At 46.5% G+C, this 15,533-nt stretch overlaps 1 protein-coding gene across 2 annotated transcripts in view; it reads right to left on the bottom strand.

Moving 5' to 3' along the window:
• Positions 1 to 3,685: 3,685 nt before the first annotated feature.
• SLC38A10 (solute carrier family 38 member 10) overlaps positions 3,686 to 15,533 on the bottom strand; it is an 85,419-nt gene continuing 73,571 nt past the window's right edge. The window contains exons 12-16 of one of the 2 annotated variants that reach the window (XM_081899569.1): positions 14,810 to 14,977; positions 14,224 to 14,613; positions 12,960 to 13,061; positions 7,913 to 8,092; positions 3,686 to 7,325 (exon numbers count right to left, since the gene is read on the bottom strand). In XM_081899569.1, the coding sequence (XP_081755695.1) occupies positions 6,163 to 7,325; positions 7,913 to 8,092; positions 12,960 to 13,061; positions 14,224 to 14,613; positions 14,810 to 14,977 (2,003 nt within the window). In that variant the 3' untranslated portion in view covers positions 3,686 to 6,162. Of the gene's footprint in view, positions 7,329 to 7,912; positions 8,093 to 12,959; positions 13,062 to 14,223; positions 14,614 to 14,809; positions 14,978 to 15,533 lie in introns of both variants that reach the window. The other variant, XM_081899568.1, reaches the window with a different exon arrangement.

The raw sequence follows: 15,533 nt of genomic DNA, 5'->3' as shown, positions 1-15,533 counted from the left end.
CCCTCCCAACCCCCTTGGCTATGCCCCATAGCTGTCAACTTTTCCCTTTTCTTGCGAGGGAATAAGGGGATTTCCCTTTAAAAGGGGGAAATGTTGACAGCTATGCTACACCCATGAACCCCACAAGTGCCACAGGAAAGATCTCAGGCGAAAAGGCTGCCCGGGGTGGTGGGAAAACGTCGCTCCCTGCTGTATGTGAAAGGGAGAGCTTTGAAGGCACGGACTGGCTGGCTGACAGATCAACCAATCCATGCTTCTTAAGCGCTGCTTGGCGCCGCTTCAGTCAGGGTCTTGCCCACCTTCCTGCAAGCTTTTTGCACGCACCACACGCCCGTTGCATTCCCTCCCTGCAGAGAGTCCACCCTAAAAATCTGAAAAAGAATGGTTAGGCGTTCTGGGCTTAGCCCTCAAGAAACCAGCAAGGTTGAACAAGTATCTAAGTGCTTGTATATTTAGATATAGCATCTGACTGGGATTGATCTTTGCAGGCCTCTGTGTACGGCAAGTGCGTTGCCTCCAAGACGACAGGCCACGGGGACCTGAAAAAGGATGCTTGTGCCAAGGAATTTGAGATGCTGATGGACTGCTTCACAAAGAGCGTAAGTCACTTGCATCTCCTTAACTTTGAGAGTGAGGCCAGCATCTTTATTTAGTGCTGCCATTAGGCTGTGGACCACTACAGAATAGGAAAGCTAGGTCTCCCTCCTTTTTTATGTTTCTGGAGCTCTAGAGCTGGGACAAGTAACCCTTTTTCAGCTCAAGAGCTGCATTCCCTTCTGGGCAGCCTTCAGAGGGTTGCATGGCAGTGGTGTGCAGAGCCAGAGTGTGTGTATATATATATATATATATATATATATATATATATGAAGAGTAATAAATGTAAATTTTACCTTTTATACCTAGGCTAGGTTCTATACCCCCCTTCCCATCATTCTCTGTGTCTTTCATCCAGGTATTTTCAGAATTCAGTGACAGATTCCAGCCAGGCCAGAACATGAGTAGAGTACAAGGCAGGATCAGTGAGGGCATGGCCTGGGGAGCATTCCAAGGGCCAGAGAAGAGAGGCTTGGAGGGCCACATTTAGCCCCAGGGCCTAAGGTTCACCACCCCTGCTCTAGGGGGTCTTATTGAGTAACAACCTAAGTAATTGCTATTCACTAGCCTGGGAAGCTTCCTTAAGCCACAGTTCATCCCATAAAAGTAACATGCTGCTTTGAAAGACCTTTCTGCAAGGATGAGAACAAAATGAAAATTTTGTACACTCGCATTAACAGGAAGTAGTTCTTTGCTGCTATTCTCACAGCCACCAAATAGGATACTGGGTGAGATCAGGGACTGGAACCTGCGGCTGTCCACGTCTTGTTAGTCGCAACTTCCATCAGGCCAAAGCAATGGTCGGGGATTATGGGAGTTGTACACCACTGGAGTGCCATAGGTTCCCCTTTTCCTAAGCTTGGTGTGCTTCTGGCCTGTTCTGCAAGTATCTTAACACTTTGGAGGCTTGCTTCCACACCTGTAGCACTTTTTTATTATAAGGAAACACCAATTTAGAGTTGAAATCTGAGAGTCCATGTAGCTTATCTCTGAAAGCATTAATGTTTCTCATTTGGTATAAAATAAACCGTATCTTCTGTTTAGCACAACTGGTGCCAGAAATGCCCATGGCTCCGCATATATCTACTATAGAGTCTGAATTCACTACTAGCATCTATGATCAAAGGACCTGCTATCAGAAGCATTCATTTCATGTGGGTGTCCATATTTCGCAGGATGGGGAGTTTTGACCAAAGCAGCTGCTAAAAAGCAGTTTGTGGTCTTTAAGAGAAACTATTTGCATTAGGCTTTGCCAAGCTGTTTTCCTCCCGATGTTTTGGACTACAGCTCCCATTAGGCTGTGCTGTTGTGCTAATGGGAGTTGTAGTCCAAAACATCTGGAGCTCAGATGCATAATTGCAAGGATCTTTGCATGGTAATGACAGGTATCCTGCTTTAAACTGGAGTTTAGCCTATTGGAGTCGCCCATCAGAAGAGGAAAGGATTGGCGTACTCCTTTTTTTAAGATCACATTTTATGGTGCAGCATATATATCAACAGATACTTACATAATCCTTAATTGGTGATATGAATCCTAATGACAATGACTCATCAGAATGTATCATCATTTACAGGCAAAAAGGAATGTAAAGTGAAGTACTGAAGACACACAACTGACTGCAAACCTGGATTTATAGTTGTTGTTTTTGTGTGCTTGATCCACCCATATGTACCAAGGAGGGAGATTTATTTATTTTTTTAAAAAAAATAAAGTTTGCAATATATGCAGATCTATGGCTGTTCAAATTACACACGTAAAGAAGCTTTGTTCTGAACTAATTTTTCTAAGACCCTGTGCATCTGGGATTTTGATTTAAATATGGTGTAAACATGTCTGATACACAGTTTGGGGTGGGGGGCAGGGAGCGAGCAAAATACTACATCATGGACTGGAAGGCATGGAAAGACTATTCAATCAACCTTCTGCACTACAAGAGAATCCCTGTTATAGTCAATCTGATGATGGAAGTGCTGCAAGCAAGAAGGGCATGATAAAATTGCACTTTTGCCAGAGGTGCCTGATTGCCAAAATATGGAATTAGTAAATAAGCAGCCCTCCTTCCTTTCTCCCCGGTGTAAATGCCTGTGGGATAGTTAAATTAGCTGTTAGTATCAATGTTGCCCCGAGGATTTACTCGTTCCCTTCCTACTTACAGGAACAAAATGCAAAGTAGAGCACTGCAGCTAGAGCTTTGCTCAAGATAGTTGGTTTTTGTTAATTCCAGTTCTTGAAGATTTGGGGCAAGGAAATATGAAGGCCCAGGGTGTCAGGACTCCATAATAGCCTTTGTTAATTTGTGGCGGGAAAACATATTAAAAAATAATAATACCCTGAACCCTGCCGTGTTGAGGAATCTGTAGCTGCATGCCTGATTTCCCTTCTGAACATGCATTTCCTAATTGAAGCTTTGAAAAAAAAATCTAATCAGTGAAACTGCCTAAGGAGAAAAAGGCTTTATAGGCCAAGGTTACTGAACAGCTTAGTAATCCGCCCACTAGAAGTGCAAAGATTGGTGTAGCGTTGTGGCTCCTACTTACCAAAGAAAGCCAGCGAGTCCTCCATCATTGTAGGCACCCAAGGCCAAAGAGCTATGAAGGTTCTTAGGACAATTTTAGACAAGTGTTCAAATCTGGAGTCGAGTCTCCATTTGAGTGGGCCCTGTATCAAAGAACGCTGGATTCATGACTTCTTTTTTTAATGTGGATGGATGTAAGTAAAAATATTTAAAACTGTCATTCAACCGAATACCTCCAAATCTATTTTACAAGTGTGCCTCGCAAACTGATTTACTCACAGTAAATGTAAAGCATTGGCAGCCAAATGGCTGGAAACAAGCAATGGCCCCCTGGTACTTAGCAAGAGCATAACTGAACTTCCGATTCCCCAGATTTCTGCTAAACACTCTCAAGTTGATGGCTCTTTGGGTGGCATTTGAGTTCAAGAGAATGTAAAAGACTTGAAACCAAGCCAAGATCGACAGGAGAGGAAGGGACACTTCCTTACTGGTGCATATTGGTTGCAGATTAGCAATCACATTCTGTGAAATACGAACAAATGTTATTTGCATCAAGAACAACAAAAGGCTCCAGGTGAAAATGCTAGCATTTACTTTATTTGTTTGTGCAGCCTGCCCGTAATCCACCAGGTGCAGTCCAAAGCCTCCTTCCCCAGATTTCACTCTCCACAATTGTATGGAGATGGCTTGTTTAAAATTCAGTTGCTCTATCGAGCGTTGTCACAAGTATCTTTGGTCCTTTAGTTACAGAACAGGCACAGCACATGATCACATCGCTCTTGATCAGAAAAAGCCTGACGAGGACATACAGGGACATCTCCATAACCCTTTAATATTAAAGCAACTTTCCTGGTATTTACAAATAGAACACATGTAGAAAGATCATACAAACATTTAACCCCTTTTTACTTAACAAACGAAACTGAAGTAACAGCAGTCTCAGCTGTGGCTGAACTGTGCTTTGAGCAGCGTTACTACTTGAGGTGGTCGCATGTAATGCTAAACCATGGGTATGAGAACAAGCTGCAGTAAGCCTCTGGTGCAAAAAAGATGCAAGGCTGTGATCAGAAGCTTACACTTCTGGTTTAATGTGGGGTAGCCCACATGATAGCTTCCAGATGTTGATAGACTGTAACTCCCAGCGTCTCTGACCATGCTGAGTGGAGCTGATGGGAGTAGCAGTTCAAAATATATGGAAGACACCACATTAGCCACACCTTAATGTTGCACCTGAATCCCACTCTATGATCAACCTTAACTATATAGTTTGTTTAAGCAAGCCAGTTTCTTACCTGAAGTTGGCTGTTCTAGCAAACCATAGTTAAGATTAAACACGGTTTGTTGTGTTCAGGTGATGTAGAAAGTTTTGTTTAAAAGTTGTTGTTTTTAAAGCTCACATCACAGGAGGGAAATATATACGCTCAAGGCTTGCTTAGGTTTGTTCTCATAACACTAAACTATGGTTTAGTGATATGTCCAGATCAGCCCAGTGAGTCTTCTGAAGATTAAGGCTATAATGACAATCGTGCTTATGACAAGGCAACATGTCCCTCAAAGTAGGTTAAGTGGAACCAGCCACATTTCTCCGTCTCCTTTAATGGAGACACATCAAGCACACTTCACAGGCAAGATACGGCAAAGGCAGGATCTAGCTCTGCCTCACTTGTCAAGACTGTGATGGCATTGCTATTGTCCTAAAAGCAATGCCATCACAGGTATTTCTGCACCCTAAGCCCATAACTGTTCCAGATAAACAGACTGATAGGAGAAAGAGGCCAATTTACAGACTCGAAGACCCTGCTTGTTTATAACAAAACATTCCCACAGTGCCAAATTCTATTATTTCTGCAGCATGGAGAATCTTAGATTAGATGGGAAGATACCATCAGCTGTTAGGGGCATCCAAGAGTCAAATGCTTTCCAGTTTCGCCGCATCGTTTATCAACAGCAAATGCCAAAAACCCTACCAGGAGGCCCGAAACCAAGCGGCGCTCTGCTCAAGCGCACAAGCACCTTTCACAAACGCTTGGACTGTTGGACCAGGTAGGGGTAGCTTTAAACAGCGCTGCCTGCACTTGCCAAATGGAGGAAAGAGGTAGGCGCAGGCTGGCCCACTGGAATAACGCTGACTTGGAATCTCTTCGTTTTGCTTCCTTTAAATTGCTTCCTCGTGCAGCAGGTGGCTGACAGAGTTTTCATGCACAGTATGGTTCCATAATGCACTTGGGATAGGAATGTATTAAAAGCATAAACCTAATATTTGATAGTTGAGCAAGAGGAGGAAATGATGGGCAACCTCTTTATTGCTAACGTGGACCCCTGATGCATCAGAACAGCCGCTTATAAGCTTGTTTAAGGATGCCTCTGACACTAACTAGCTTTGTGTTTCTGGACCCATTAAACTGATGGAATGTCTTCTCACTTGAGACACTCATGAAACTTCTCCCCCCCCCCCTTCTTCCCAAAGGCATATCAACCCATTCCCCAAATAACAGAAGAATCCAAAATTAATTTAAAGGCAGGCGGGGGGGAACCTGTGGCCCTCGAGGTGGTGCTGGAATACAACCCCCACTATCCCTTTCCACTGCCCGCGATGGGAACTGGAGTCCAACAACATCTGGCGGGTCTCAGGTTCCCCCTCCCCACTGTAAGGGATGCGAGCGGAGAGGCAGATTTGATCTAGATCAAACAGCAAGCATGAAAACGAGTTCCAGTTCCAAACACACAGAAGTTAAAGGAAATAGTTAAAAGGCAACTGAGCGAGAATAAAATGCAAATGCTTCTTTGGAAAGGTGGCAAGCACAAAGCACTCCAAAACTGAGATGCTCTGCAGGTTAGCCACCAGCAGAAATGAGGAGAAGGGACAAGCTGTTGCAGTACTGAAGTATGAAAGTGGCTTCCCTCAAGACTGCGCCAGTCAAATTTGTCCGGTTCAGATAGAGCTAGCTGATTTAGGCTGCCAACAGCTGCATCTCCAACTGCAGGCAGCTCAGTAACAAGGCATCCCAAAATGGCCCGACGTTTGGTCTCAGTCATGCAAAGCCTTCCTCTCTCACCCCTCCTCCTCCTCCTCTGCCACAGTTATCTGTTTAATCTGCCGACTATGAAGTGCTTGCTGAGCACCTTCTGCTGCCTGGTTCAAGTGAGTCTCCAGCGCACTGCGGAGGTCATTGACTTTCACATCTGGGAGGGGGTTTAGTCCAATTATCACATCCCCTGTCTCGCTCTCTTCTTCCTCAAGGTCCCGCCTCCTACGGCGCAGGTCTAGGTCAGCCTGCAACTTGAGGTCTCTGTTGGGTTTGGCATTTTCATGCTCCCTGGGAGCAAGCCTAGCCTTCTCTGGCTTCACAGCAGGGTCGTGTTCGGGCTCCTGTAACTTCTCTGGTTCTTTTCGCTCGCTCTCCAAATCCGGCCCTGGCTCATTGGCACGATGGGGCTGTGGGCTGTGGCCTCCGGCTGCCACCCCCTCTTTACTACCGCCCCCCTGGCCTTGCAGTTTACCAATGTGGTCCAAAGGTAACGCTTGCTTCTCTCCAACTTTCTCGACCTTCACGACTCCTGGGACCTCCAGGTTCTCGTGCATGTTCTCAGAGACTTTTGGTTTATGAGCAGGATCTGCTTGCTGTTCTTGATGACGGGGCGCCTCTTTGTTCGTCTCCCTGGCAAACGGCTCTCTCTCGGAGACTCTTGGAGCAATCTTCTCAGCCGCCACATGAACTTTGGCTGCGTCAGGCATCTCTCTTTGGCCTACAGCTCTTTGTGCAACCTCAACCATTTTCTGGACATTCTTGACCTTTTCCAGGGCATTTTGGACCATTTGAGTATCCTGGCCTTCTTTCAACCCCACAATCTTTAGTTGCTTTTCCTGGTGATGCCCACCAGCCCTGGCTACCTGTGAGTCGCTTCTGACCGGCTCCACTAACTTCCCAGCTTGATTTTTCCCAGCTTGGTGCAGTGAAATCTTCTCAGCCTCATTTGGATGAGCTGCAGGGATTTTAGGTGGACCTCCAGTAAATTTGCTGTCTGCTTGCTGCTCTCCTGCAACCTGTTGTCTTCCCTGGCCATTAGAATCTTGGAGGTGGGTGTCAAGCCCACGCAGAGGACGATCCAGTCCATTATTTGGTATAATCTTCCCAACGTCTTCAAATTTATCTTCAAGACCATCCTCTCTCTCCTTGCTTTTGAGGATAGGCAGGTCAGGTTCTTGGTGTATTTCTGCTGCAGAGAAAAGCAAACAGCTCTTAGTTGTTGCATGTTCTAACAAAGGGGAAATCTCCCTACTGCCAACAACCGGGGAGTTCACACAACAGCCTCATAAGGAGGTCACACCATTCCCCACCCCAAATTCTCCCTACCGCCGCTCACGCCTGACTGCCATGGTGACCAGGTTAATTTTGAAGCTCATAAACAAGGGCAGCAATGTAGTAAAGAAGAGGCTCCTCCTAAGCTTCAGGCTTCCTGCAGCTCCGAACGGCTGCAGAGAAACGTGGATGTCTCCCCAAACCCCAATGTCGCCTTTCCTCCACTTCCATCTATCCTCCTGTGGTTTCCAATTACACACAAGTGAGAATTTTCACGCCAGGAAACAGCTTCTGCTATGCTGGCTTCCAGAATGGCTTTGTATTGCTAGATGCAGAGGAGGGAACTGGAGAAGAAGCATTCCTAGGGCAAAGCTGAAGAAATGGGCTCCGTTCATGGTCCACTGATACCACCCTTCTCAGAGTGGCTCCCTAACCCCTATTAGTTAATTCATTATTATTATTATTATTATTATTATTATTATTATTATTATTATTATTAACCTTGCTTTGGCTTTTCCTCTCCTTCCTCCTCTTGCTTCTGCTGGTGGATCTCCTTGTGCTGCTCCTCAATCACGGCTAGCAACTTTGCTTGCTGATCCAAGAGCTGCTTCTGCTGAACCTGCTGTTCCTTAATCACTTCTAACAAGGCGGCATGGTCCAGTGCCTTCTCCTTCCCAGCTTCTAGAAAGAGAGAGGGGAGGAGGGGAAATGGGGCTGGAATGAATGCACCCCAATGGTCTACCATACACAGGAATTCGGAAAGAGTAGTAGTGGGCATGCTACAGTCTCCACAAAACACTTGCACTTATCAGATCTTGAGGACACAGCTCACTTTGGTACCCATGGCCACAAGAAACCCAATTCCCCAAGCACCTTCTAGAAATAAATTATCATTTTGGGGTCGTTTTCTCTTGCCATGTCTTCTTTTGTCTGTACACTGAACACCGGCAATGCACAATGCATTTCAAAGTAGGGAGGGGCAGCTCTTTCCAAAGGGAAGCCGAGTTTGGATCAAAGCGAAATGGAAAACCAAGGCAGGCAGAGGGAACGAACTGCGTGACATTCAAAAGGAAGCGGTACTTCAAGTGAGGGAGTTTCAGGCGCGTTGAGATTAAATGGTTTGGGAGCTGTGAAGGAACCGGTGAAATCTCAAGAGAGATTCCAGGACGAGGTGCCCAGTCAAAAGCAAGCCACGGACGGGGTGAAGACTTGAGTACTTGCAAGAAGTTCAAGTTTAAAAACGCACTGTGCTTTTTCACAAGCGCCTTCAACGTACACTCTATGTATAAATTCAAATCCTGGAGGTTTAGGGTTAAAAGTTGCAATTTATTTTGATCCATACCTGCAACTAGCTTTTTAATCTTGGCTGTTTCAGTCCCATTGTGAAGCAGAAGGGAAAAAGACATTATGAAACCATGGTGCTTTTTTTTCTTTTGTAGAACAAAAAAAGAAAACAAGTAATCAAACGTATAGACATGTACCGCAAGGAGATTTTTTATGGAAAATACAGGTCTTTTTATTTCAGGCTGATCTTAACCCAAGCCAGCTTTCAGACGGAGGACTAGGAGACATCCTATAGTGGGTCACACGGTGACTCAGGCAGCCTATTCTCCTCAGTGTAAGCAGACAAGTCATTCTCAGGTAGTCGGTCTGTTTTCTCCTACACAAACCTTGAATATTGGCTGCCTATTGGCTTCCTGCTGGCTCCCTTCTACTCCTCTTCCAATCTCACAATGGGTGCTTCTTGGGCTAAGACAGTGTTTCCCAAACTTGGGTCTCCAGCTCTTTTGGGACTACAACTCCCATCATCCCTAGCTAGCAAGACCAGTGGTCAGGGATGATTGGAACTGTAGTCCAAACACAGCTGAAGGCCCAAGTTTGGGAAACACTGGGCTAAGGGAAGAAAAGCCACATCCCTGTTCAATGGAACTGACCGTCTAAGCAGGAATTACTGCCTGCCATCCAAAGGGACAACGTAGCCAGAGTCAATTCAGGCACCTTTCCCCCTGCCTAAGTTTGAACTGCACACTAGGCCTCATCCAAGCCACCTTGCATGTGTGGACCCAGCTCCGTGTTGCATACCTGAGCAGACACACCCACCGGATAAGATATTGAGATCATTTCCCTTCTTTTTTTGTCCTTTCTCTGTTTTATTTATTTGTGTTTCTGATATAATCCCATGTCAACAAAATGTAGACAAAAATACAGTCGTACCTTGGATCCCAAACACCCTGGAACTCAGACGTGTTGGCTCCTGAATGCCACAAACCCGGAAGTGATTGTTCCGGTTTGGAAACGTTCTTTTGGAACTTGGACGTCTGACTGGGCTGCCACAGCTTCTGATTGGTTGCAGGAGCTTCCTGCAGCCAATCAGAAGCCGTGATTTGGTTTCCGAACGTTTTGGAAGTCAAACAGACTTCCGGAATGGATTCCGTTCGACTTCAAAGGCACGACTCTAATACAATAAGAAAAGAGTCTCTAAAATAAAAAAGAGGTTGCAATTTAAGATTTTCAAGAATAGACCAAAAAAACCCCAAGCCCATAAAACATTACTTAACCAACTTCCTATCCTCTCCTTCCATGTTTCCTTTCATCTCCTCTTCTTCCCGCGTTTCCTTGGTTCACTCCATTTATTGTAACTACTTTTATAAACTTTAGTTATTTCTTAGTTATTTATAAGTTATTTCTTATTTTATTGCCATCCTGCTAGGTAGATTGTTTATTTATAATACTTTTTAATATATTCAATAAACAATATTCAGTCCTCCTTATATCTTTCATCATTTTGATTTCTTATTCTAGTGGTCATTCTTGCAAGCTCTGCCTATTCTAACAGTTTAATGTGCCATTCTTCGTTTGTTGGTACCTTGTCTGTTTTCCATTTTTGGGCTAGTAACACATGGGTGGCTGTTTTCACATACAGGAACAAATTTCTCTCTTTTTTGTGACTTCTGTTGTTATTAACCCCAGCAACAATGCTTCTGGATTTTTAGGAAAGGATTTTTTAAACTTTTTTTTTAGTTCATTTTAGATCATTTCCCAGTACCTTTTAATTATGCTACACAACCACCACATGTGATAGAAGGTTCCTACTTCCGTCTTACATTTCCAGCAATTACCCTTTATTGATTTTGACATTTTTGCTAGTGTATTTGGTGTCAAATACCACCTATGCTGCAACTTCATAAAATTCTCTCTTAATCTGTAGCATGCTGTAAACCTTATATTTACTTTCCACAGTAATATTTACTTATATTTATATTTACTTTTGAGAGGGGGAAAAAGTGGGTTGCTTTTTGAGAAGATGAATGGCACTCGGGGAAGGTGATCTGCAGGCAACCAGAAGTGAGTGTTCTCAACTTTTCTAAAGCACTTGCCGAATCTGGTGTTTGGAAATATGTGCATTTGCTCCCCTCCATATGCACAGATTCATGAAAGTATGCCATGGTTTAAAATCTGAAACGAGTGATGCCGGGAGGTTCCACTTTGTCAGGGAATCACAGCCATGCTCAATTCCTTGTGCCCATGGGTATGTAGAGAATATTTGGAGCTCCTCTTTGAGAAAGCACTCTGCACATGTTTAAATGCAATATTTTTGCATGTGCTGTACAAGTCTAACATGGGGAGGGAGTTTAAAAACTGTGACACCCTCATCTCAAAAGCACACCAGCCTTGCCTAGGAATCTCTCTTATTCAGGCTCGGCGATTACGAAAGATACGTCTAAGTTTCTACATAGCGTGATCACTATTGTCACGTAGGAATTCATGTAAGAGTACACACCTTCTTACTGTTAACTCCCTATAGCTTTTACCCATTTTCCCCCTTACATATTTGCTAATGAGACACCTGCCAGCTTACCTTTCCTACATGGAAGTCACACTGACCATATGGCCCCTTGAATTACCTTATTTAGAACACTCAGCTCGTAGCTTACTCTCAGGGCTCTTGCTACTTCCTAATTAAGGTTGCTAGCTATGCTCTGTTTGAGCAGGAATGCCACTGATTCTAGAAGAGTGCTCTGTGGCACACCACCAATGTTCCCTTCGCTGAGAACAGTCCCAGTTTCCACATCACAGGACCAAAACGTCTCCACTGTGAAAGCAAACCTATCCCTGTGCACCACTAATCCACAGACCTCCTGCCAGCAGTGTATGGAAGTCTAGAACATGACATGGAACATAGGAAGCAACCTTACACTGAGCTGGACCGCTGGTTTGTCTAGTTCACTACTGCCCACACTGATGGGCAGCAGTTGTGCAGGGTTCAGGCAGGGATCTCTCTAAGTTCTACCTGCAGGTGCTGGGGACCGAACCTGGGGTTTTCTGCATGCAAAACAAACGCTCTGCCACTGAGCTACGGTCCTGCAAGATGGGATTGGGTGCAAAGCTAATTGCCCCAGAGAGTTACACTGAAATGGGAGACTGAAAGTGCTTTGGACTGATAAAGGGACACAATCTTTTCCATGCGACTGCCGGGAGCTGCTCTGCCCAGAATCTCCTTATTTGTCAGAGGCATCCGTACATGAGAGGTCTGGCAGAGAGCACATCTAATTCTAGGAAGCCCCCATTTTTCTGTCGTATTTCCACAGTAACAACTTAAAAGCTTGGACCGGAGGACTTCCAGCAAGGACCTGCTCTGAGGTTATGCTTCACTCACCAGATCAGCAGAGCCCGAGGCTGTGTGTTTTGACTAAGAAAGAGCTCCTGTGTCCAAGAGCAATCTCTGTGTCAGTGGCCTTTAAAAGCATTGAGAGGGAAAGGGAGGGGAGAAACCAGCAGCGGAAAGGAGAAAATCTCCTGTATCCAAGGAATATCTTCCCCCTTGCTTACAGAGAAACAAAAGAACGAAAGAAACTCCACTTGTTTCAGGTTATCAGAAGACTGCCAACTACCAGCAAAGGAAGACCTGGCTCCATTATGGGCTGAGTAAGGTCCAGCAGCTCAGCCTCACTTCCTGTAGGGAACCCCAGTGGTTCTGCTGCCTGGTGATAACCAGGGAAGAGCAAGAACGAAGGTAGCAAATAGTGCCTGAATAAACCTGGGCACCATGTGACTATTATGTACAAACTTTCTTGGACTGGACTGTGCAAATCTTTCGTGAGCTGCTCTGGGAGTCTCTCGGGGCTATAAAGCAGGATAACAGCATGATAAATCAATCCAGGTGCAGGCTGCTTGGAGCAAGGGAACGGACTTTTTTTTCCAGGGGAGCTGTTCCCCTTTCAGAGCAACCTTGAATAGAGAGAGGAGTGTGCTCTCCATTACAAGCAGGGGTGGCTATTTTCTCCTGGAAGCGCTATCGCTTTCACAGTTGGCTTACGGCACCGATGGGATTGTGGTGCCCAGGTGGCTGCAGCCTCAGATTACAAACTCCCAAGATTACGCCAAGGCAAGATGACCTGGCCTTGCAAACCTAGCCTTGATTGGGTTGTTCCTTTCTTTCACGGAAACTACAAGCTAAGCACACACACACACACACCAAGGGTTGCCGGGGAAGGAGATGGGAGCCCCCACGTGTGCATCTGGGGGGCAGAGCAAGGACAGCGCTTACCCTCCAGCTTGCTGTCTGCATTCTCCTCCGCATTACGAATCTCCCTCTGCTCCGCTTGGGCTGGCTCCGGCCTCTCTGGAGCGGGCAGCTCCCTTTTTTCACCTGCATACCAGGGACAGACAGACAGACACTCCTTGATGGGGAAAGGAAAGCGACAGATGTTCTCTGCCTCTCCACCCCCGCCCCCCCTCCCCACTCTGCACGCCGCTTTTATCCAACTTGATGACTGCAGGAAAAGTCATAAAATTATTTAACAGCGCTAGAGCCTGCTGGCAGCAAAACCAGGGCTAACTGCCCGAGCCCATTGAAATGCAAACCCTAACCCTACAGAGCTTCGCAGTGGGCACTTAGCAATGTGGCACCTGTCGAGCTCTTCTAGCCCTGGGTCCCTGGTGAGCAGCACAGCACAGCACCTGATGCTTTCGCAAGCGAGCAAGCTACTGCAAAGTAGATAATGCAGGATCTGTCAATGGCAGGCAATTCATTGCACGCACCCCAGCAATGACTAGAAGAGGCGAACCGATCCAGCCACACTTACAATGGAGGCAGTGGCTGAGCAGGGGCCTGAGAACTCTTCACTGGAAAATTCCCATATATAAAGACTCATTAAAAGCGAGGTACAGTGGACGCTTGGGTTGCGAACGTGATCCGTGCAGAATGCACGTTCGCAACCCGCAGTGGCACATCTGCACACGCGTGGGTTGTGATTTGGCGCTTCTGCGCATGTGCAAAGCGTGATTTAGCGCTTCTGCACATGTGTGACCGCCGAAACCCGGAGGTAACCCATTCCGGTACTTCCGGGTTTCGGCGGCCCGTAACCCAAAAAACACAACCTGAAGCGTCTGTAACCCGAGGCATGACTGTACAAAGGAAGCAAACCCTTTTTATTTCACTCAAGATGGCAGAAACTGTTGTCTTGCTGTAGGATGTGGATCTTTATCTTTTCCCTTTTTTGGCATGGGCAGGAGGAAAATGCCAGTGCAAATTAGGCTCTGGGGAAGGGCGCGCAGAGGTCATGTGGCGAGAGGGGTTAGCTATGGATAAGCACCAGGAAAGGGAAAGCAAGTGATTTACTGAGCCTTTGGAGGCTCCGGCTGTGTGCAACTCAGGTGCGCCTGCAGCCAGCGGTGCCCTCTTCCAGAATTCTGCGACGATAGCCAAGCGCTGCACTGATTTGCGGTTTAACTGCAGAAATGCAAAATATCTCAGGGTCCCAAGGGATAAAAACAAACTCCCTAGGAAGATGCATGGGTAAGGCACCCACCTGTCTCAATCTCCTCCTCAGGTTGCATCTTTTCCTTCAAGTGTTCAGCTTGCTGCAGGCGGGCGCCATCCCTCTCGCCATGCTTGTCCAGTTGGATGTCTTTGTAAGGCGGGCGTTCATCCTCGTGTGCAGGAGGCTTGGGTTCTTTCCCTGGGTGGTCCTCCACCTTTTTCTGGCCACCTTCTCCCTTTGCCTGTTCGGGAACGGGCTTCAGCTGTGCCTGTTCCTGCTCCTTCCCCAACACAGCATTCCCCTCCGCCAGGTCGTTCTTCTTGGCTGGCGGCTGCTTGTCTTCAGGCTCCTCGTGGTCCTGGCCCTCATCCACCAAGACCTGGTCATGTGGCACCGGGGGCTCGTGGCGGTGGGCTTCCCCTACAGGCTGTGCAATGCCTGTGGGGAGAGAAGGAAGGTGGGTCAGCCAGCAAAGAGCAGAGGACGCACTGCAAAGGAAGGTGTCACCCCCTGCCATCTCATCTACCTGGCTGAAGACAAAATTAAACTAGAATTAGGAACTACAGGAAGAGCTGTGGAATTGGCTAAGTTCACAGACAGTCTCTCACTTTTCCCAGCTCCAGTTCTAAATTACCTTGGTCAGGCCGGTCCAGTTGCACCTCCTCTTTCGGCTTCTCCTTCTCGCCTCTCTTAGGCACGTCCATGGGATCCAAGATCTGTGCCTTTTCCAGCTCTTCATTCCCGTTCTGCAATTTGGGTTTGTCGCGGTCATCGGCTGCTTCCTCAATGGCTGGTTTCTGGTCTGAAAAGGGTGGAGATGGTTAAGCGAGCAAGGAAGGCTAAGATTCTTGCACTGCTAAGCTGGCTTAGGCCAAACTGTGTATTGCACAGGAGGTCTGCAACTGGATCTCCTGTTGCTTTCTGCTCTTAATTAAATGCAGCTGTGCAGGAGAGGTATTGACAATTTGATTGGAGCAGCAATGCGGTTTGACCCTTTTCTCTTGCACCCCTGATCTAAATTCCACTCTACTGCTATTTGACCTAGGGTAGGTGGGGGAGGGCTACAAGTCAAACAGAAACTAGAGGAAGCAAATTTGGGGGAATTGTATGGGAGCCCTCCCCCCTTCCCTTGTGCCTTTTCAGTTGTTTAACAGCTCCCCCACCCACCCACATGCTGCATTTCATTGAACAAGTAAGCATTGGGAGATCAGGTCATGAATTTCCTCCATTCACCTAAGTCCTCCCTGCCCTGTGCTGCACTTAAAGGTAAAGGGACCCCTGATCATTTGGTCCAGTCGTGGCCGACTCTGGTGTTGCGGCGCTCATCTCGCTTTATTGGCTGAGGGAGCCGGCGTACA

Source organism: Podarcis melisellensis, assembly GCF_964234715.1.
Source record: "Podarcis melisellensis genome assembly, chromosome: 2".
Taxonomy (NCBI): Eukaryota; Metazoa; Chordata; class Lepidosauria; order Squamata; family Lacertidae; genus Podarcis; species Podarcis melisellensis.
Note: the sequence above shows the minus strand (reverse complement) of the source record. Positions and strands in the feature narration are given on the sequence as shown.